This window comes from Lepisosteus platostomus, chromosome 2 (assembly GCF_059453375.1).
Source record: "Lepisosteus platostomus isolate fLepPlt1 chromosome 2, fLepPlt1.hap1, whole genome shotgun sequence".
NCBI lineage: Eukaryota > Metazoa > Chordata > Actinopteri > Semionotiformes > Lepisosteidae > Lepisosteus > Lepisosteus platostomus.
In genome coordinates, this window is record NC_142612.1 from 9,379,253 (window position 1) to 9,401,298 (window position 22,046).

Consider the following 22,046-nt stretch of genomic DNA (forward strand, 5'->3'; position numbering starts at 1 on the left):
TTTCCTTATGCTCTCCCTTTGTTTGTGGATTTTGACAGCTAGTGTCTTTGAACAATCCAGCAACAGGACTAGCTGTCATAGTCATACAGGTGCTTTGGAAAAGTATTCACCCACTTTTAAAGATGTCCTGTTTTGTTGGATTACAATTATGTTTACAACATCCATCCATTTTCTAACAGATTCAACTAATTCAGGGCTGCAGTGGAGCCTATCCTGGAATATAACAAGTGCAAGCCAAGATACACCCCGTTTTGGATGCCAGTCCATCACAGGGCACACACAGACACATGAACTCTTGAACACCAGGGCCAATTTTTTGGGGAAACAAATTAAGCTACCCATGACTGGAAACTCTTTTACTGGCACAGACCACACTCAACAGAATTTACACACATGCATGCTGGTAAATAAGTCGCTTTCTAAACAAAGTTAAAACAAGGTCATTACTTACTAAACATTAAAAGTCAAGAATTAATTCTGGGACAGTTCAGCAAGCTTTGTATATGTACACGCAAAGTAAAGCAAAGTCTTTCACAAACTGTAAAAGTTACAAACTAAATGGACAAGGGCCTTTTTCTATGTTAAAAAAATGAAACACCAAAAGAATATTAGTTTTAATATTTTCATTTTTTTAATTTACATGTGTAAAATAAGCTTTTTGTTTGAAACACCAAAACAAACACATCCTGCATTTTGGGAGTAGGACCCAAAACCAAGGTACAACAACTAGGGCTGTCTTAATAATGCCTGTCTTACAGGGATGCACGCGTGGACATTGTATCAGGAGTAAACCATTACTAGTGTTTCATTGGAAGTAAAACAATCTGCATTAAAGAATGATTTTTTAATGTTTATTTGTATTTAACGAGGAATAATATTTATATGCAGTGTGTGGAAATTATTTTTTAATAAAATATTTGTGTTTTTGGTAATGAAATAGTATTTATACTGTAAAGTTAAACATTGCAGGGAGAGGGGCCCAAGCAGTTACAAGTTCCTTCTTCAGAAGATTCACTTTGATGAGTTTTGATCTGGAATAGAACAGGTTTTGGTTTTCCTACGTACTGTACAGTAGGAAACAACTTCTGATTATAAATATGATTTTGTAAATACCTTTTTCTGTTTGTTGTGGTGACATTTTTTAGGTTGACATTGGGAACAGTTCCCCCCAAAATAATTTTCTTTGTGCCTAAGTGCTACAGTGTCTATGTGCCATCATTTGTCCAGCAACGTCCTTATGCTTCCTTGTGTGCCATTAGCAATATGAGCGTGACACTCCCAGTATGTCTTTGGACTTTGGGAGGAAATTGAAGCACTCAGGGGAGCCCCACAAGAACATGACGAGAACATATAAACTCCACACAGATAGCATCAAAATGCTCAAAGTAAACAATTTTATGGGTGAAAGAGTGTCAGAAAAATCTGTGAAGAAAAATTCAGACATAATTGTAAAATTAATATGAAATTGCATTAAGTCTTCACTTCCCTCAGTCAGTGTTCAGTGAAAGCAAGTCTTTTTGGACACTCTTTTGTAAACTGGCTCAACGTCTATCATGCTGGTGTGGGATCATTGATGGAGAGTGATTTTCAAGGTCAATAGAATTGATTTAGCTTGATTTGACATACTGTCTCTCTAGGACTAGGAACAGTCTTGTTTAAAGCCACTGGGTTATGGTAAAAAATTGAATTTGTAAATGTGTACTTCTGAAGCTATACTGACTATATTGTCAAATTAAAAGTCCAACGCTCCTCTTGTTGACAACTAAGCTTAAGAGAACTGTGTAGATAAGTGTGTTCCTGAATTATTCCCTTTGATGTAAAATGTTTGGCATCATTTGAAGTGAACATAAAATCCATGAAAGACTTGTGACATTAAAACAAGGTGAAATGGATTATAAAATTGCACTATTTTATTCATTAATGCTTTTTGTGTACCTGGGTGATCATTTGTAAAATGTAAGTTCTCAAAGAACATTTTAACATATAATTGTTTCAAATTAAATAGTAACTGTAACAAACCAATTTTGATATGCTGTTTGAGTTTAAATGAAGTCATCTGATATTCTGAATTAATTGGAAAAATGGGGGTATCTCTGTAATTTTAATTTTAACATACATTGCTGTATATTATGGTGTGCTGTAGGCCTAAATATTTTTCAATATTTTTTTTCCTTCTTTTGGGAAACAATGCAGTCCCAACAGGTGACATTAAAAATTGCAACTTCCGTAACACAATAATCTCTCATGTTTTAAAACATTTGAGCTTCAAATAAAGTAGTGGCAGCTATCATTCACCTATATAAAATAAAATAAATAAAAGTATAAATAAAGCTTTACAAAGTACATCATGTCTGGGAATACATCAGTAGATTTGATTCGTATTTATTTTGCTTAATTTTGTAATTTGGTAAATGTACTGTTAGTGGTGGTTGGTAGACAAGCGTGTGAAAGACATAATGAATTAGTGCATAATGTCCATTATTTTGTGGAATTGAAATACCTCAAAAGATTGTGGTATTAAAATCAGTAAACATAGGTTATTTTTTACACTGTTCAAAAGCTAAATACTTTCTTTTTAACATTAATGATTCACTTGTAACAGAAAGCAAAAAATTGTGAAATTTTTAAACGGTACATTTCATAAAACCTCAAATTTACAGTGACATGTGAAAGACAACAATGAAATGTAAATGTTTTTACATGAACCCATGTAACCCATGTAAAGGTTGATTTAAAAAAAAGGAAAGGGTTTTACTTAGATCTGTTGAAATATCGTGTTTCAATCGTTAAAGGGTATATTCCAGGATGTTCCAGAGACACCCACCAATTGCACTTCCAGTTTGAATCAAACAATATTTTTGTACCTTGTATAGGAATTTACCATTTGTTCAATGCCACTGGCAAGCCACCTTATAATGAGAAACATCTCTCTTACTTGGGAAGGGTAAGAAACTCTACCGTATGCCCCACTACACAGATAGCTCAGCAAATTGAAGCCTGGATGAGTAACGATGCTCTGTTGTGGTCATATTAATGATATTTTTTTTAAAAGCAGACGCATGAGCGCAAAATTTAATATCTTTCCAGTTCAGCCTCATGCGTATGGAGAGCCAAGGCACTTTAGGCCCTGTCTAGCCACCAATGAAAAAGAAATCAGTTAAGGTGGAATATAATGGCTCTATAGCTCATATATCATGGCAGGACTTTTAATGGCAAGTTTAAATAAAAGAGGGAACGTGTGAAATGCAGATTTTATGGCATGTGCATTTTGTATATTCAGTATCACCAGCGGTCTGCCTGCTTGGGCTGTTCATTTAAATGACAAATCTTGTAATTGATCTGATTTAAAATGGAAATGTATATTATCATACAGAGGTATTATGTCAATGTGAGAAGAGGGCTGTGTGGTTTGTTGGCTGCATATTTTTTTTTTGTGTGTGGGTCTCTGTTCTCAAATGACTTTGTGTTGTACACACACTTTCCTTTTCAGTCATATAATATCATGAGATGGAATAGCATAGCAGTGCAGCTCTTTAAGTTAATTTCCCTTACCGAGCTCAGTGGTGGTGTTACAGTGGGCTAAAGTCTATTTCATGCATCTGCTAAATCTTAATCCTATTCCTTAGTCACCCTAAATCCTGACATGTGGCATGGTGCCTTTTATGATTCAAATGAATATCTGAAATGGATGAAAGATTATCATGTTTTACCATGACCATTTCTCTCAAAAGAACTGTTGTTTATCATGTTACAAGGTTCTGAGTCTTTGCTTGCAAGTATTGCTTCAGTCACACCAAAGGTAATGGCCAGCGCTTAATATGTAAATCATGAGGTTCCCAAGAACAATCTGAATGGGTGAGAGTGGATGTACAGTAGCAGAGGAAACAACACTACCACAGCTCTTAACTGTGACACTGACATGCTAACACAAGTAACTTCGAATAAAATATGCATTATCAATTTAAAATACTGTAACTCTGAGCTTTAAAATACTGAAAATACCACCCATCAGTCTCTATGATCTGACACTGTGTCTGCTTTGAGCCACCAGTGACCCAGCAGGGGCAGTAAAAAAAAAAAACAGAGCAAAGTTCAAGGGATTTTGGAACGGAGGTCATTGTGATTTCCACATGGGTGATGGTTTTTCATTGAAACAGGCCCATCCAGGTCAATTGATTGGTTCAGGTTATTTGCACCTTTGGTGGATTTATGAGGGTCATTGTTGTAAGATTCTTGTTATGTGTGTTCAATGTCCCTGTGCTGCAGGAGATATCCACAAGAGGGTTGTCGTCCATGCTATCACTATCGTTAATACTGGCTGGCAATGCCTGAAAGGTGAGAATGGCCAACATAACTGAAGGGATGCTGTCCCCCTCTATGAGCTGTTGTCCATATTCCATTGTGGCCTCCTAGTGTGAAGACGGTCTGTGAGATACAGAATTCAACCTCCCTTGATTTGCAGAGAAACCAGAGAATCCTTTTTAAATACCAGCTCCATAGTTCTCTGGAAATTTACACTCTTCCACTACTTCAACAGAAAGTATGGAAAAAAAATGTCCTCTTTGAAATTAATAATCTGGCCAATATACATTCGTAGCTATCAATTGTACTTTACATCTCTTTGCAGTAAAAAAAAACACTTTTCTATACTACATACTGTATGCAGTGTAAAGAAATCTCAGTTAGGACACTCTTGCATTGAGGTTTTGTTTAGTTATTATCAAAGTCAAAGTGCAATCACTTAACTGTTTAATATAAAACGTAGATGTCACAAACACAAATTCTATTTATTGCAAGCCAAATGATGAAGAATGAAGACTCTTGCATGGTTTGCTGAAGATTAGTAGAAAATGGTTATTTTAAGGGTTAAATGACTCATTTTGGTTCATGAATGGAACTGCAGTCTAATATTCTCAGACAGTCCACACAATGATTAACCTGGGCCTTTGTATTCACCTGCATTCCTTATGCAACAATCCATGTTTTCAGGTTAGTAAAAGGTCTGGATTTATATCTGTCTTAAACTTTGTAATGATCTGTCTATGTAAGGAAGACTAAAACATCCTACATTTTTCAATCAAAGCTGAAAACTTTGACCTCAACATAGAATTGAACTAAATTGGATTGAATTCCAACACTGACTATGGACTAAAGGCAAAAAAAAAAAAGCACATGTGTTTCACAAAGGATACAATGTAGATTGACCAATAAATATACAGTACAAAAATATCTTAATTTGCTATACCAGCACATATAGTTAATGAATTTTAGAGTTTAATTTTGAGGCATTTGTTTGACAAAAAACAAGTTTTTGTTTTGCTGGGTTCCTGTGTTTAGATATTCTTTTTTGCTTTGTTGCAGATATACTGTACAGTACCTAAGAAAAGTTGTACTTCAGAAAACAAAACATACACATTTTAACACTGAAGTCGTACATTCTTCAGACGATAACAACAAATAAAATCTTGCCACACATCCAAAGAAGCAATGTTTTTTTTTATCACTCTCTGACATAACCAGGTATCAAGTGTGCTTTGGTTGCAAATATTTATCCCAGGTTGTAAACAGTTTGCTTATTTGCATTTCCCTTGGGCAGTTTGTGCTGGCAGTAAGAACTGTATGCTGTCATTTCCCTTGACACCTGCTTGCTAGAACGGAACATCACTTTTGTAAGCCATAAAGAGATTCACTTGTGGCAATTAGCTTCACTAGAGGCAATGTTTTTTTTTTCTGTGTTTGGGTTTTTGTTTTAAACATAGAAATGGGAGAAATGCAGTCATTCGTTTTTATTGCCATTTTTAAATGTTTTCATGTGTATAATATTCTAAGATCACACTTGTTTTTTTAATACCAAACATGCAGATTAATTCAATTGCTTTTAAGAATTATATAATGTAATACTGTACATGTTCACAAGTTATTCTTTTTCATTATTTGTAGAATACACAGTTTTTCATAGGGGGCACAAGAGTATTCTCAACACAATGTGCCAAACACAATACTGATAATCTTAATTTTCATTTAAACTGAGCATAAGACACTGATTGAATTGCTAAGTTTGAGTAGCCTCTCTTTGTGGATCACAAAGGATCATACCTGTGAATGCCACATTCATGCAGGTGACTTAAAATATTAGTTTTCAACACTTTGTATCCTGAAGATGCCAGTGTGTATTGGAAATCTCTTATTCTTCCCTTAGATTTACAGCTGTCTCCTAAACCGCTTGTTTCCCAGCTCATGATTACAATCTAAACTTGTGACCTGTTCCTGGTAGGCAGTCTATACTAGTAACCTTAATGATCTGAAATGGACACTTCAGAGGGAAGTGGAAGATTCAGCTTTATGTGGATTCTTTTATAGGTTTCCTCCAACTTGTGGAGATTGGTCAATGACCATTTTCCTGCATTCTTCAAAGAGCTCTCTGACTTTAACCTTTATGATGCATGAAACTACTAAATGTTTTCTGTGCATTACCTCCTTTTATACTCCAGGGAAACAGGAAACCTTTGGAAACCTCTAGTCCCAGAGGCCGTTTCAAAGAAAAGAATGTTATTGCAGATTTGTTTTTGCTGAATTTTATTTAAAGGAAGACTTAGAGGTGTGATTCTCTTGTTTTCCAGAATTCCATTAAATATTTATGACAAATATGACTTTGTTCTATGTAATGCTATTATGATTATTACATTAGGACATTTTCAGAAATTTCCCAGTTAGACATATTATCCAATCTGTAAGTCATTCTGCTATATGAAGTTTTTCTGTTTCATAGGGGTTTAAATAAATCTGAAAGATAGTGTACATTCAAATGTATTACAAATAAACAATGAATTACTGTGATTGAACTAATAGATTATGTGCAAATATATTTAATTTTTTGATTTAGCTACTTGATGAAAACATACCCTCAATGGAAATGGAATTGTATTTCCCTTTCAATTTGCATAACTAAAATCATACTTGTAACTGCACTACACCAGGAGATGAAAAGCAACATAGCTTTCAAATAAATTGCAAGAGATGCTGAACATCATGTTTAAGTATTGTTATTAAAGAATGAGCACAACTTCACTTGATACTTGGAACCCTTAACATAATGTCTACAGTAAATGCACTTAACTCTTTTGTTTATTTTCACTTAGGTATAGGTTAATACAATTATAATTTTATGTTTCAATTATAATGTTAAGAAACATTTTTAAGATTTTGTAATTTGGCAAGATAAAATGTATAGCAAGATACAGTATGAAGTGTACTAATTATCAAAAAGAACACTAATATAGAGTACACTAAAATGACAAATGCAAAGAGAAATCTTTAAATTTTTTATTGCATTTTCTTGTTTCAAATATTGACTCAGCATAAGATTTAAATAACTTTTAAGGATTCTAACAAGTTTTAAGAAATAGAAATAACCTTTTCAGCACCTCACACAGATAGCAGACTTCACTTACTTTTACATATTTACCAGTATTAGATTGTGTCAGCCAAAGATATTTTGTTTGTAAATGGAGGTTTTCATGGTGGAGTACTTGCGCATAGAAATGAGGCAAAATAGACAATACAATTCATATAACTAAATGGATTGGCTGTATATCTGGATCAATTGTTTTTGATTGTGTCCATTTGCTCAACTGTTCTTGAGATATCTGAATACTTCTGACATAACAGAAATGTTTTTAAACTGAAGGAAATATTTTATTTCCTGTCCAAGCAATCAGCGCCACAAAAGAATATATATTTCCTCTCTCTCAATCTATAGAATTTATTCCTGATGTATCTGATCAGTAGTATCTTTCATAAAATGATATAACAAAGCATCTGATTAATTGTGAAAAAAAAAACATTTATGTACACTACAAAGTCTGCTGGAAAACAAATCCCTGCAAAATTATTTTATAAAACCATGAGCATAACAGATTTTGACATTGTGTGTAAAGAGAATAATTATTTTCTTACCTTTTCAACAGCACCATTTCCTTATGTGCTTTGGAAATTGTGATGTAAGAGTAAAATCTCCACTTAGCCAAAGTGAAAACAGAATAAAGAACCGTCTTCCTGCTGATATAAAGAGCAAATTTACTATGTTTTTCACATAAGGAATTTTCCTTTAAGAAAATCATATACAATGTAAGCAAGAGGTATACAATCTTTTAAGGGGATTCCATTTATTTTGTTTTTTTGTTGGGATTTCTTAAATGACACAGGCTTTACTTTATTGCTTCTGTGTATTTATAAACCTGTAATAAATGACATACATTTCTTCACAAACAGAGAACAATTACAAGTAAAAATTATATTTAAATACAATGTCCTACAGAAAACAGCACAACACATTTTCTCCTTCTAATATATATTACATCATAGCAACAATGCGTATGGACTGTGCACAGTAAAAATGTTTCCTGCACCAAAGTGAAAAAGCACTATTTTCAAAAATTGCCCTGATCAAGTGCAATATTTTTTACTGCAGAAGGGCCAGGTGATTCATTTTTTCAAAGGGAAAGCCTGAGCCTTGTGTGGTGAAGAGGGGAAGGAGATGTGACTTTCATTGGACATTTGTAAAATGAACCTTTAGCACCCAAAAAAGTATTTTACAATGACTATATATATATACAAAACCTTTTAAGCGCAATAATTTACATTTGGACTAACTGGGTCATGCAATTCCTTAACTACAGAATAGTGGAGAGTCTATCTCATTTCAGAGTGCAACAAAGCTAGATTTTTCATCATTTTTTGAGAAGCCGAAATATAAACAGTAGAGTGGACATAAATTAATATGATATGACTGGCAGGATATACGTTAAAAAACACTAAGATTGTAGACTCTGAACATGTGTGCGAAAACTCCAATAAGTCACCTGGCAGCTTGTGCTTCTTTACAAGAAACAGCATCCTGGCTGCTGATCAAAAGGGAAGGATCATACTGAGGCAGTAACAGAAACTCCAGCAAGACTGCGACCATTGTTTTTTGTTTACAGCAGGTACTACAGGTATATACTTAGGGCAGTATGTGTTAAACCTAGAGAAGTGCTGATTTTTTAATGTCATATAGCGTCATATAGAAAGTTGGGTTTACATCACAATTCTGTATAGTCCGATATGTTTTTTCCTTTTACAAAAATAATGCAAAATAGCACCGTGACAAATATTTTGTGATCGGAACTTTAAGCAGCTTAACTGATATTATGTCAGTTCCGATACCAATAAGCACTGATACAATTATACACCTTTTAAATATTTATTCCTTTAAAAATAATAAGCAAGAGGATTTCATTGTGCAAGTAAGTGGCTTGAAACTGTGATTACAGTAAGACATTTGTAAACGAAGAATTTGTGTGATATAAAATTCTTCCCTTCTTTGATGAGACAAGACGTCCGCTTTAAAGAGTATTCATATTGTATGTATGCAGCACAAATGAAGATGTTCTTTTATTAAACAAAATTCTCTCTTGCGCATTACTATTTAATTTTATCCAGAACACAACATTATCCAGCACTGTCTCTTCAATAAAATCCTTAATTTGTGCAACCAATCTGATTTTCTTAAAAGTACAGCAATGTAGACCCTCCAGCATTACCCTTAGCCTTACCCTTATATACAGTAATGTATTCACTCAGAACTCTTACAGTTGTTTTGAGGTGTTTTGAATAATCACCAAATGCTAATTGGTTTTGTAAGGGTTCTAGTTGAGAAGTGGCAAGGGTTTGGTCTTTTTTTCAGGCAGTTATGAGGAGAGAAAGAACAGCAGGAGAATTTGTTGCAACTGAAGACAAAGCGCCTACTGTACCTTGATAAAGAAATATCACACAATTACGTGTGATATAGATATTTTATGTAAATATAATGGAATCAGCATTCACGTCTTGTAGTGTTTCATATATATTTATAGATTGATGAAATATTAATTTATAAGGATTATTTAGATTATATCTGTGAGAAAATGTTGCTGCTTTTGTGACACTTTTGTGATTTTACACTGTATGAAAATCTTGAAAGACACAGAGGTACAGTGTGTTGAATTGGCCTTTCCAAGTAATAGATTTTAACAGCCTTCTATGTTGTGCCCGGAAATGTGTCTTTAAGAGAAATAATTTTCACTGTTGAAATTTCCTTTAAACAAAGTCAAGACAAAAAAATGACCCCATAAGGCAAACTACTTCAGCCTCAAGCCATTCCCAGCACGTCTTGTGTAACTCAGTGCTTCAAATTATCATACATTATGGCACAACAGTGCTGGGAGATAGCATTTTATAAGCAGAAGAATGGATTTTACTGTTTTTATTAATGTAATTTTAATTTTAAATTAAATTCTACTATCCTTTGTACATAAGATGATAAGTAGTGTTTCAGCAACAAATGACTGTAATTTTGCTAAATTGAACCTACAAAACTATTTAAGGGTCTGGAGAACCTGAAAGTGGTAAGCAATACACATACCTGAAAAGGTTATTACAAAGTTAGAGAACATGAGGTCAACATCATTGTCTCCTTGAAGCTACAGAGACTCTACATTGAGTGGATGTAATCAGCACCAGTTGGGTTTAAGTTTCAGACTGTAGCACGGTCTATTTATCAAACAAAGTTTTCATTCCCCTTGTAAATGTGAAAGTGTACCAAAGCTGTATGTTACCATTTAGTAGATTACATGAATAAACAATATTTTCTTCTCTGAAAGTACTGTTTGAAACATCCGTATACATAAATGACATCCTCTGAAAATGACATTGAAATATTCCGATTTTAAAATTGTTCCTTTCTGCCAATGTGCTTTTGTAGCTGAAGTCAAACCACAATCTTCAATTTTTATGGTCTTGCTGGACTCATTCTGGAGCCTAAACTCAGAATGTTGCAATCATCAGTCCCCATAGTGCACGATTCTACAGCAGACTGTGTCAAGCAAGCCGTCGAGTCTGGTGTTTATATGCTTATCTCATGCTGATCAGAAGTCAGTTCTTGTCTGTAGACGGGAGGGGAAAAAAACGATGGACTTCAGTTTAATGGACGAGGATACTGTCATGAGATCAATCTCACACCTTCTTCAGCAGAGTCGTTTTTTTGCAAGGAGGAGGTGGGGGAGGAGGTGTGACGGTCTTGTGCTCTGATTTATGGATGATTTGCTGCCAGTCTTCCTTCTCCTCACACAGCTTCCTTCTCCATTCCAATAACTCATGTAGGGCAGTGCTTTCATTTTGTGACAACCGCAGCTGATGGATGACCTGAAAGGAAAACAGGAGACTGCTTAACGTGGTGGCACCTGTATCTATTACCTGTACAATTGTGGGCTCTGTCTTTTTAATGTTCTTATGTTTTCACCGATTTTTACCATCTCATTTTTCTTATACAGCCTGACTCCTCTTTCTCCTTTTTTGAGCACTATTTCATATTGTCTGCTGTTGAGGGAGGTGGATCTAAATTTGCAGTAGGTTCCCATACCCCTTACAAGCCATACACTGCAGACAATGACAGATTTGTTGTAATCCTTTTCCCCCCGAGAACAACCACTAATGCTTACACATGGCAAAGTAGTCTACAATCTTACAGACTCATTTCATTCTAATAAGTCAGAAACAGACAAAGGATATGAAATTCATAATGAGCTGACACCTTTTTAACTCACCAAGTAGCTGGTGAACTACTTTCTGTGTGCACACTCACATGTGTTTTCTTATGCACCAGCCCTAACAAAATCAATTAATTACATATTTAAGTCATCTCACCCTCTTCACATATTGCAGCAGTCTTGAAGAAGAGTTTAGAATAACAGAGATGCCAAAATAACAGAATGCTCAAACTGGATCATGAAAAAAAATGAAGAAACAAAATATTCACTTCTTGGGTAATTAATCAATTCAATATGTTTTCAATGTTTAACCTATTAATCTATTGGTACTGGAAAGTGATAGCAGCAAATACTCAAAACATTGTATTCAAAAACACATTTTACACCATTACACCATGATATCTTCAAAAAACAGCTAAACACCAAAATTATTAACCATGTTCACAAAAACAATACATTTCTTAAGTTGTCAGTTAACCAAATTCTGGTAACTGATTCTGGTAATTCTGGTATCTGGTAACAGTTACTGTATTTCATTTTACATCTTTGGTTAAGGACTGTAGATAGAACATCCAACAAAAAATGTTGAGAAAAGATTACTTGTAGTTTATATACAACATGGTTAATTATCCACGGAGGCAATTTACATTTTCATCGGGTTATTCAAGTTCTATTTTGTTATTACTGTCTCACGGTTTGTTGTTTTTTTTTTCTGCTGTGCAGTATAATGGATACTTTAGCCATTCATCTTAATTAACATTGTAAAAAGAAAAGATTAATAACAAAGGAATATGAATCGCCCTTCATATTCCAAAAGAATACTGTAAAATGGTATAAAGACCAGACTTTTCCCTCAGCCGGTGTGTTATGATAAATCAAGATGTTATACATAGCCTCACAAGAGGTATGGTTTTTGTTGCATCTGTTGATTTTGAAAAATTTATTTTCGCCATGTTGTCCACCCTGTTTGGTCAGTTTCTTTTGACTGTTTCTGCAATCAGTCTCTGATGACTGCCCGCCCACTTTCACCGTCCAGGAAACCCAGTCCCTGGGCTATGGCCACTTACGAAAAAGAGGGGCAATGCACTTCAGCCCTTCTGAAATCAAAAAGATTTCTTGCACTAAGGATAATTATAGACTGAAATAAGTTGTAGATTTTTACAGGTTTTTGCACTGCTGCCTTTTTTTTCTGTACTTAACCTGTATGTTACCTGTATTTTATATACCAACACAAAAACAACCAGTAACAACTCTATTACAACCTTTCCATCTTTTCTTTCTTTTATAATGAACAATGGTTTCAGTTATTTAAATATCCAAATCTAAGAAATAAAAACAAAATATTCGGATTTAAATATTATAACCCCTTGTCTCATTTTCCTTCACTCGATGGCTCCCCCTCTCCATGCATGGAATGAAAGTTGAAGAGTTACATTCACTAATTTCATGTCCCCAATTCAGTCATGGAGGATGAGGTTTTTATTAAATCTGAGATAAAATTACATAAATGGAGAAAATTGGCCCTGTTGTGAGTGTGTTTGTATCTGTGTGTGCCCTGAGATGGACTGGCGTCCCTTCCAGGGAGTATCCAGCCTTGTCCCGTTGCTTGCTGGGATAGTCTCTGGCTCTTCCGCGACCCGTGTATTGGATACAGTGGTTAGTGGTTGGATGTTTTTTATACTTTTATACTTTTCTCTTCCTTGCTTCTCCTTTCTCACTGTTCCCCAGGAAAAGAACAGTGGGAGAGGAGAGAGAAAGAAAAGGATAGGTATAGAGGGCAAAGGGAGAATGTGCTGTGTCTGTGGAGGCTCAGGAGGATCGGAGAAAGAAGAAAGGATGGCAGAATCGCGACTTGGACAATTGGGTTGTTTCCAAGATGTAAGGAGGTCAGACTGGAGAGGCTCACTTGTAAAATAAAGATGCACCTGGAGAGACTCAGGATTGAAGAAATATTCAGCTGCCACATTTGTTGCACTACAGAACACATTTTTATAGTTGCCACCAAAATAAAGGATTTTTGGAAGGGAGGGTTACTCATGTCTTTTAACAATACATACTTTATACTGTACACTATATAGTACAACAACAACAACAACAATAATCATAATCATCATCATCATCGTCATCAACTCAAAATGCTAATGTTTATTGAAATTAGTGCAATATCTATATCACAAATTGGTATATTTTCTATATAATCCAATTTTGTTTTATGTAGTCGTTTCATGTAAGGAAAAAAATTGAAGATTTTAATTCCTTGACATTTTAGATAGCTGGTTTTCATGATCAGACTGCTAAGTGACATTCAACTAAGGGAACAGTGTCAGAAGACCCTAAGCACAGAGTCTTCTATACAGTATAACCATTTTTATTTCACAAAGATTAGAGGAAAAAAAAACAATTCCTTCAAAGTCAATATTTTATAGTTTCTACTGTACACCATCATACTGGAGACAGCACAATAAATGCCAGTAGATATAAAATAAAAGCAATACTAGAGACCATCTCTGTAGTTTGTTCCTACAGTATGTACTGTATTCTTTGACTTAAGTTAAGTCATAATATACACAATGCTTAAAATTCAAGCACTGTACTGAAAACAGATTTTGATCTGTCAGAATGCAAGAATTTACAATCATGTTGAAAGTGTTAAGTTGTTTCAAAACTTCAAAAAAATGTATATTTGATTTTAGCAATCAGTATGATCTTAATATCAAGGCAAAAACATAGACCGTCCAATCTAGCTTACTGTGGCTTGATTACCTGAGTATAATCAATTTTCTATATAATTAGTTGCAATTGCAGTGGTCTCTTGTATTTGCTTCTTTTGTTTTCTGTCATATATTACAACCACAACTGCTAATGAACACAAAATAATTTCATGTAATACACACAGTAAAGATGCAAAACATATGAAGTTTGTTTGACAATGGAATCTGACTAATTTGTGTTTTAATTAATATAAAGTTAAGCGTGTGAGCGCTGGCAAGCTTATTGTACTTTACCACTCAGCATAATCGGATTTCTCAGGCCTCTTAAATTCAGGAGGATTAAATATCCTGTGAATAAGTCCTTCTGGCTTGCACAATAAATGATGCATCTTTTCAGTAACTGTTCACAGGAAACACAGCCAATATGGTCTGTCAAAAAAATAAAAATATAGGGGAAACATTGTATTGAGGCAACATCTCAGCCATTCTATTAGTACACACCAAACACAAAATTGTAAATGATCTGCACTTTTTTGCTTTTAATTAGAACTGGGATTTTGCTTTGGAGCTAGATGGATTTCTTTAATTGTTTGATACGGTATGTCAGTAGATTTAAACAATTTGCAAACACAAGTAATGGGCTCATTGGCCTGCATCTGCTTCCTGCCCTGTTCATCGGTAGCCTAGTGCTACATGAGCAGCAGACTCATCTGTCACGATCACTTGATTTTTGCATAAGCTGATTATTGGGAATCTTTATTTTAACTTCCATGGAGCTGACTGCTTTTGAGTATAATCAGTGTTAAAATAATTAAATAATTATATGGATTTTTTGTACATTTCCAATTGTGGACCCATGATTGTTTTTTTTTTATTTTTAAAGTAAAAGATAAACTAATATATTTTATTAGGGAGTAAAGAAAGAGCAGAATAATAACTAATAGGATAAAATAAAAAAAACAAAACAGAACATGACAGATTGATATGGTGAAGAAAGTGAAGTAAGCATAGAAAAATCTAATAATAAGGTTACAATGACAATGTTATGATACATTTGAACATTTTCAATAATTTTAGTATATGTACATGGAAAAGCTTTAGAGATGTGGATTGTACAAATCATGTTGCTCCATGATTTTCATTCTGTACGCAGGAACAGTTCCATGGAATCACTTTCTGAAATCTTAGCTATAATGTTTGAAGATAACAGTTAATCCTGATAGATTTGTATTTTGTAGTATAAAAGCCAGGCATTTGGCTATGTGGATGCGTAAAAAGAAACAAATGATGCTAATAGCATTGAGCATATGACAATTATTAAATTAGATTTGATTAGCTATGATGGATTAGCTTTTGCGACTTTATATGGAAGCTCATTCTCAATGATTTAAAAATTAGTAAATGATAACCTTGCTTTTTTTGTTGCTCAAACTAAGTTCTAATAATAACAGTCAAATCTGATACAATACTAGATAGCATTATTTTGGGCTTTGAGTAAAGTGTTGTGGCTCATAGCATGCAGTATATATATTGTAAGTCCTTGTTGTGCCTAAGAACACAAGAAAAGTTTCAAACTAGAGGCCTGTCATCTCATCCATTCGGTTATTTCTAGCTAATTGATCTGAGCTTCTCATCCAGTCATTTCCTGAAAGACGCCAGCTCCAGAAACATGGCTGGGTAGCTTTCTGTAATGAAGTGTCTCCTGTTCCAGTATCAAAAAGCAGTTCCACAAAGTTTTAATTTGTGTTATTAGGCTTCGTGTTTCACTGCTGATTCTGAAAGAGACCATTGTGTTGCTTTTTTCAACGCTTTAGAAGATTTTGAATACTTAAATGGGGACTCCAAGTTGTCGTCTTTATTCAAAAATAAAAATGAATTCTTTGACCTTGTCAGTATAGGACATTCATTTAAGACCAGGGCTTTGTCTGGCTGCACTTCTCTTTATGAAAGTTGTCTTAAGACTTTCCCATAGCTGTGTATATTATCATACATTTACAGGTAGATAAATGTCAGGAGGAAAAGCAATGCAACATCAATAGGGAAAATATATATATTTTTAAAAAACACTATAATGTACCATTTAGGACATTTAAAAAATATTCAAATGTTTATGCAACTAATTTATTTTCTAGCAATAAAGCATAATTGCTATTAGATTTGTCAAGATTTAGCATTGAGGGGAGGCCACAATTTTGCTTCCTTTGTCATCCATTGTCAATCTGTGAACAAGATGGAGTAATCACAACACAAAGCATGCTCCATCCTCTATGAAACACAAGATGTTTTCCTAAGAATACAGAAAAAACATTCTACCACGTGAATTTTTTTGTAGTGAAATTATTTTCACGCCAATAAATTCTGCAATTTCTTTTAACTCAAAAATGCTTTTGTGTAAAAATGTGAATGCATTAAGGAGACCTAGAGTGATCACAGATTTTTTTTTAATGTGGAGCAAAATGTTTTCAATGAAAAGATCCAAGTCTACGTGACCCTAAACTGAAACTAAATGTTTTTTTAGAAATATGTTGATAACCACATTTTCATTGATAAGGCAGATTGTAACAAAATGCATTTTGTACTATGCTGAGAGACAACAATTGGGAGCGAATATACCCACTTATCTGCATGAATTATGCAAAGCAGTCCACAAAATCGACCATCTGGCCATTTATTCAGTGCTGTACTCTACAGTGTTTTAACCATCTGCAGTGTATTAATGAAAGTGGTGTGGAGTTTAAATGTGTGAAAGGGCTGTAAATACTGCATCTTCATGGCATGCAGCTTGATTTTGAAACCGATAAATGTGACACCTCCCACTGGGTGCACATATCACACTGTAATGGTGTCAGCAGAAGCAACAACTTCATAAATGGTTATGCATGTGAAACTGGATGTTTCCGTTTCAGACTTATTGAAAATAATCAGGATCCCAAAATAAGAGATAAAAACTTTAATCATCCTCTAAAGCTGGTCCAATACACTATTATTTTTATTGTATTTAAATTTGATTTATTTGATTTACCTTTAGGATATCTATGAGCTAGCTTGGGAAAATAAGTACAAAACCAGATTATCCTGACATATCTAAAGGAAGTTAGAAACATTAAAAACAGGAACACAGACAAGACACATGAAACACAAATGTATGTTTACAATGAGAGCTGGAAGCTAGTTTAAAGCAAATCCACCATCTATTTTCTAAATGCTTTACCCAATACAGGTTTGCAAGGAAGCCAGACCCTATCCCAGCAAGCAATGGGTGCAAGGCAGGGTACACCCTGGATGGGACACCAGTCCATCACAGGGCACAAACAGACACAAATACACACATTAACACCAGGGTCATTTTCCCAGTAGCTAATAAACCTGAAAGTATGTATTTGGACAGTGAGAGGAAAGCCATGTGGACACAGGTAAACATGTAAGCTCCATGCAGATAGCACCCTAGGAATTTAACCCAGGGTCCCAGAGCTACAAGGCACCAATGCTTACCACTTTACCATCCTAAAGCAACATATTTATCATTTTAATCCACTTTCCTACAATGAAATGAGTTAGTGCCATCTTAGATCTTTCTTGTAAGTGGATACCCTCTTAATCAGAATATGTCCAAGCTGACTTCATATTCACTAACCTTCAAATAAATGACAAACTCTCTCCGAAACCACAAAAATAATAGCAGACCCCTATCAGCTGCTAAAAAGAAATAAAAAACAGGCCATTCCTGCCTCACAGCCACCATCCCACACACAGCACATTGAAGAAAATCGACAATTTATTACTGTTGACACAATTAACAAACAAAAGAAACAGAGAGCAATATGGCTTGAGCTTTATATGTGCATGAGCCACCCAAAGTTTAGTTAGCATTTACACTGACGTTTTGATCCAGGCACACCACTTTTAAGATGGCTCCTGTTCATTCTGTTTAGTTTAAAACATACCCAGTCAATCAAATCATAAGCAATCATTTTTTTTTAATTTTGTAAAATTATTTTTTAGATACCCACTCAATTTGGAATCACCAGTTGTGCATTTTTCACATGACTCTTTGAGAGCCAAGAAAGCCCAGTCCGACTAACCCCACTCTGCCCTCTGTCACACTCAGTCAATTGTGTGCAGCCAACTTGGAGCCATGGTTACCTGTGCTTATTAATTTGTGCTGCAGCTTACTGAGGCTTAGCTTCAGTACCTCTCAATTTGAGATTGTTCACACTGCAGCACCTCTATGCACAGCTGAAACAACTCCTCGGGACATGAATTTAACACGTGTGTTTACAAGTGTGCTTAACAATCATTCTAAAGGTGATCGCTGTTGTTTATTCTTTTTGACTCCTTGATTACATTTCTGTGGAAAAAAATGTATTATTTGCTCACTGTGTGTGAGCTTTTAAAATAGGGAATTGAATGAATGGAGAACTCAGGAATTGAATGGAATTGATATGGGACAGATTTTGCATTTCGGTGTTGCATGCTCAAATGTGCAATGACACATTTCCTCAGAAATTAGCAGAAAAACACTTGACAGTATACAGTAGTACAATAGTAAACAGTATAATGTATATACAGTACACAGTATACAGTAGTATAGTGCACACTATATGTACTAATGCTGGATGAGCCTATTAGTCTGAAAACAAACATCAATGATCATGTTACATACCTGCTCGTATATTTCATTTTCTAAACAAAGTTGTTTAAATAATGTTTTTATGAAATTAATGAAAACAGATGAGAATTTTTAACCTTTAAATAAAAGTATAGATTTCTGACATTATGGTTACCAGCATGTGAGCTCTTTCAGTGAGATTCCAAAACCCTATAGACGCAACAATAGGTCTATCAGAATGGAAATGTTTCAAAAATGGAGTAGATCTAATAGCCTTTGATAATGACATTTGAAGTCACAAATAAAAAATGCTTTTCTTAAACATTAAATCAAAAGCAATTTAATTTGTTTAAATAATTTATTTTTTATTAGCATTTACTTGACATAGTAGCTGGAAAGTGTGATATATTGATGTTAAGCATTAATGTACATTTCACAGTTAAGCGCCTCTTGTTCATTTTCACTGAGTTCTGGTTCCTTGTGATATACAATTTAAGCACTGCTGGTCACATTTGGCTAAAGACACGACCCAGGCTTCAACCCACAATATCAACGTCAAAACATTCAAATGCAAACTCACTTAAAACCTCAGATAGATACTGCATTTCCAGCCACAACACCCAAAGTGATGTGACAAATCAACCATAAAGACCATGAAGGAGATTTTCAAAAACAAATCATTGGTGAAGTAGTAGAGAGGCAGAGAGCAGGAAAAGGTTACTTATCCCTTGAAGAAAGGTAGAGTACATCATTAAGTTGAATGCATGTCATGCCACCCAGACACTACAGAGATCAAGCTGCCCTTCCAAGCTGAGTAGAAGAGGGAGCAGGAAAGTGGTTTGTGATGCCAGTGTGAACCAAAAGTGACTTTGAAAGACTTGGAAAAGGATATTTCTGAAATGGGAGTCACAGTTCATTAACTATATCTAGTTTTATACAAAAACCTGGGCTGTATGGATAACGTGCAAGAAAGAAAAGAATAGTCTGAAATCTCACTTGAGATCTAATGAAGACGTGTGACAGAATATTTAATGGTCAAATGGGACAAGCGTTGAACTTTTTGGTCTAAATATAAGGCATATCTGATGCAAGCCCAACAATCCCAACAATCAAGCATGGCAGTGGCACCATGTTATGGGGATGCTTCTCAGCAGGGACTGAGTGAGAAGCATTTGAAATGGAGTGATGGTGTAATGTACAGGCCAATCCTAGAGGAAAACCAACTTTACTCACAAACATGAACCAAAATAAAACACAAATGTGGTCTGACATTTGTGATTTAATGAAGAGATTTTAATGACTTTATGGGGTCCAGTCAAAGTCCTGATTTGGATCCAACAGAAAGTAAAGTAAAGGCATTTATAAAGAAGAAGGTTTTGAGTCTGGATTTGAAGGCGTTTAGAGAAGGTGACTCTCTGATATCCTTGGGGAGAGAGTTCCAGAGCTTGGGGGCATAACAGGAGAAGGCCCTGTCACCCATACAATGTAGACGGGGTTGGGGGACAGTAAGGAGAGCAGAATTAGAAGAGCGAAGGTTGCGAGGTGGGGAGTAGGGCAATAATAGTTCAGACAGGTACTGAGGTGCCAAGCCATGCAGAGCCTTATAGGTGAGCATGAGGATTTTAAAGTCTACACGGAATTTGACCGGAAGCCAATGCAAGGATTTCAGGATAGGAGTAATGTGATCATTTGCACTAGACCTGGCCAGAATTTTGGACATATTGCAGTTTGTTCAGAGTAGATTTAGATACCCCAGCGAGTAGAGCATTACAGTAGTCAATTCGAGAGAACACAAATGTGTTGATCAGCTTTTCAGCCACAGTTAGTGATAGCATAGGGCGTAGTCTAATGATATTTCTAAGGTGAAAAAATTATGTTTTGACAGTATGCTGCACATGTGGGTCGAATGTTAAGCCAGAATCTAATATAACCCCAAGGTTTTCCAATTTAGATTGAAGCTCAAGTACAGAACCATCTACAGATAGGGTTATAGGACTGGCTTTACGAAATTGATGGGGGGTGCCAATAAGCATGACTTCAGTCTTGTCGTGTTAAGATGAAGGAAGTTTTGAGTCATCCAAATTTTTATGTCAGAGATGCAATTAGATAGAATAGAGACAGCCACATCAATGTCAGGTTCGGTATGGATGTATGTTTGAGTATCGTCAGCGTAGAAATGAAAACTGAGGCAATGTGATCTTAGAAGCTGACCAAGTGGAAACATGTAAATACTGAAGAGCAAGGGGCCCTGTATTGAGCCCTGAGGAACACCAGACTTAACAAGACCAATTTCAGACCTGTACCCATTAGGAGAGACAAAGTGACAGCGATCAGTGAGGTAAGATTTGAACCATTTAAAAGCAGTGTCAGAAACTCCAAACACAGTCTCAAGACGAAAAAGTAGGATGTTATGGTCAACAGTGTCAAAAGCAGCACTGAGATCAAGAAGGATGAGAAGATCGTTATTGACTTTGACCAGGGCAGTTTCTGTGCTGTGAAGTTGACGGAAGCCACATTGGAGGGGTTCGAAAAGGTTGTTTGTCATGAGGTGGTTATGTAACTGAAGTGTGACAGCACGTTCTAGATTTTTTGCAAGAAAGGGTAAGTTGGAGATGGGGCGAAAATTGTTAAGATTGTCGAGAGCCATGTTAGGCTTTTTTGGCACGGGGGTAATGGCAGCAGTTTTGAGGACTGTTGGTACAATGCCAGCGCTCATAGATTCATTTATAATATTGAGGACAATAGGACAGAGAGAAGAGAAACAGGACTGAAATAAAGTGTTGGGAATGGGATCTAAAATATTCTTAACAAGCTGCAGTGTGTTCAGAACTCAGTTGCTTAGATTTTGTGAGATCATTTTTTGTACATACTAGGATACATTTCTACAATCTATTGTGAGAGTTTGGGATAATAATAATAATAATTGCTTACACTTATAAAGCACTTTTCTGGACACTCCACTCAAAGCACTTTACAGGTAATGGGGACTCCCCTCCACCATCAACAATGTGCACCACCCACCTATAATATAGTCCTTGCAATCCTGCATTCCTTGTTAGAAATTCCATATGATAAAATATGTAACAAAAATTAGAATACAAGAGCATATATCTCCTGTTTTAGTTTCCTTGAATTAGTGCACTGTAGATTTCAGAATAGTTT

The 22,046-nt window shown here is 35.2% G+C and overlaps 1 protein-coding gene across 3 annotated transcripts in view; it reads right to left on the bottom strand.

Annotated features, from left to right (window-relative positions):
* Nucleotides 1-8,148: 8,148 nt before the first annotated feature.
* myo16 (myosin XVI) overlaps nucleotides 8,149-22,046 on the bottom strand; it is a 169,309-nt gene continuing 155,411 nt past the window's right edge. For all 3 annotated transcript variants that reach the window (XM_088597184.1, XM_088597176.1, XM_088597169.1), the window contains exon 35: nucleotides 8,149-11,220. In XM_088597184.1, coding sequence (XP_088453310.1) covers nucleotides 11,032-11,220 — 189 coding nt within the window. In that variant the 3' untranslated portion in view covers nucleotides 8,149-11,031. The remainder of the gene's footprint in view (nucleotides 11,221-22,046) is intronic.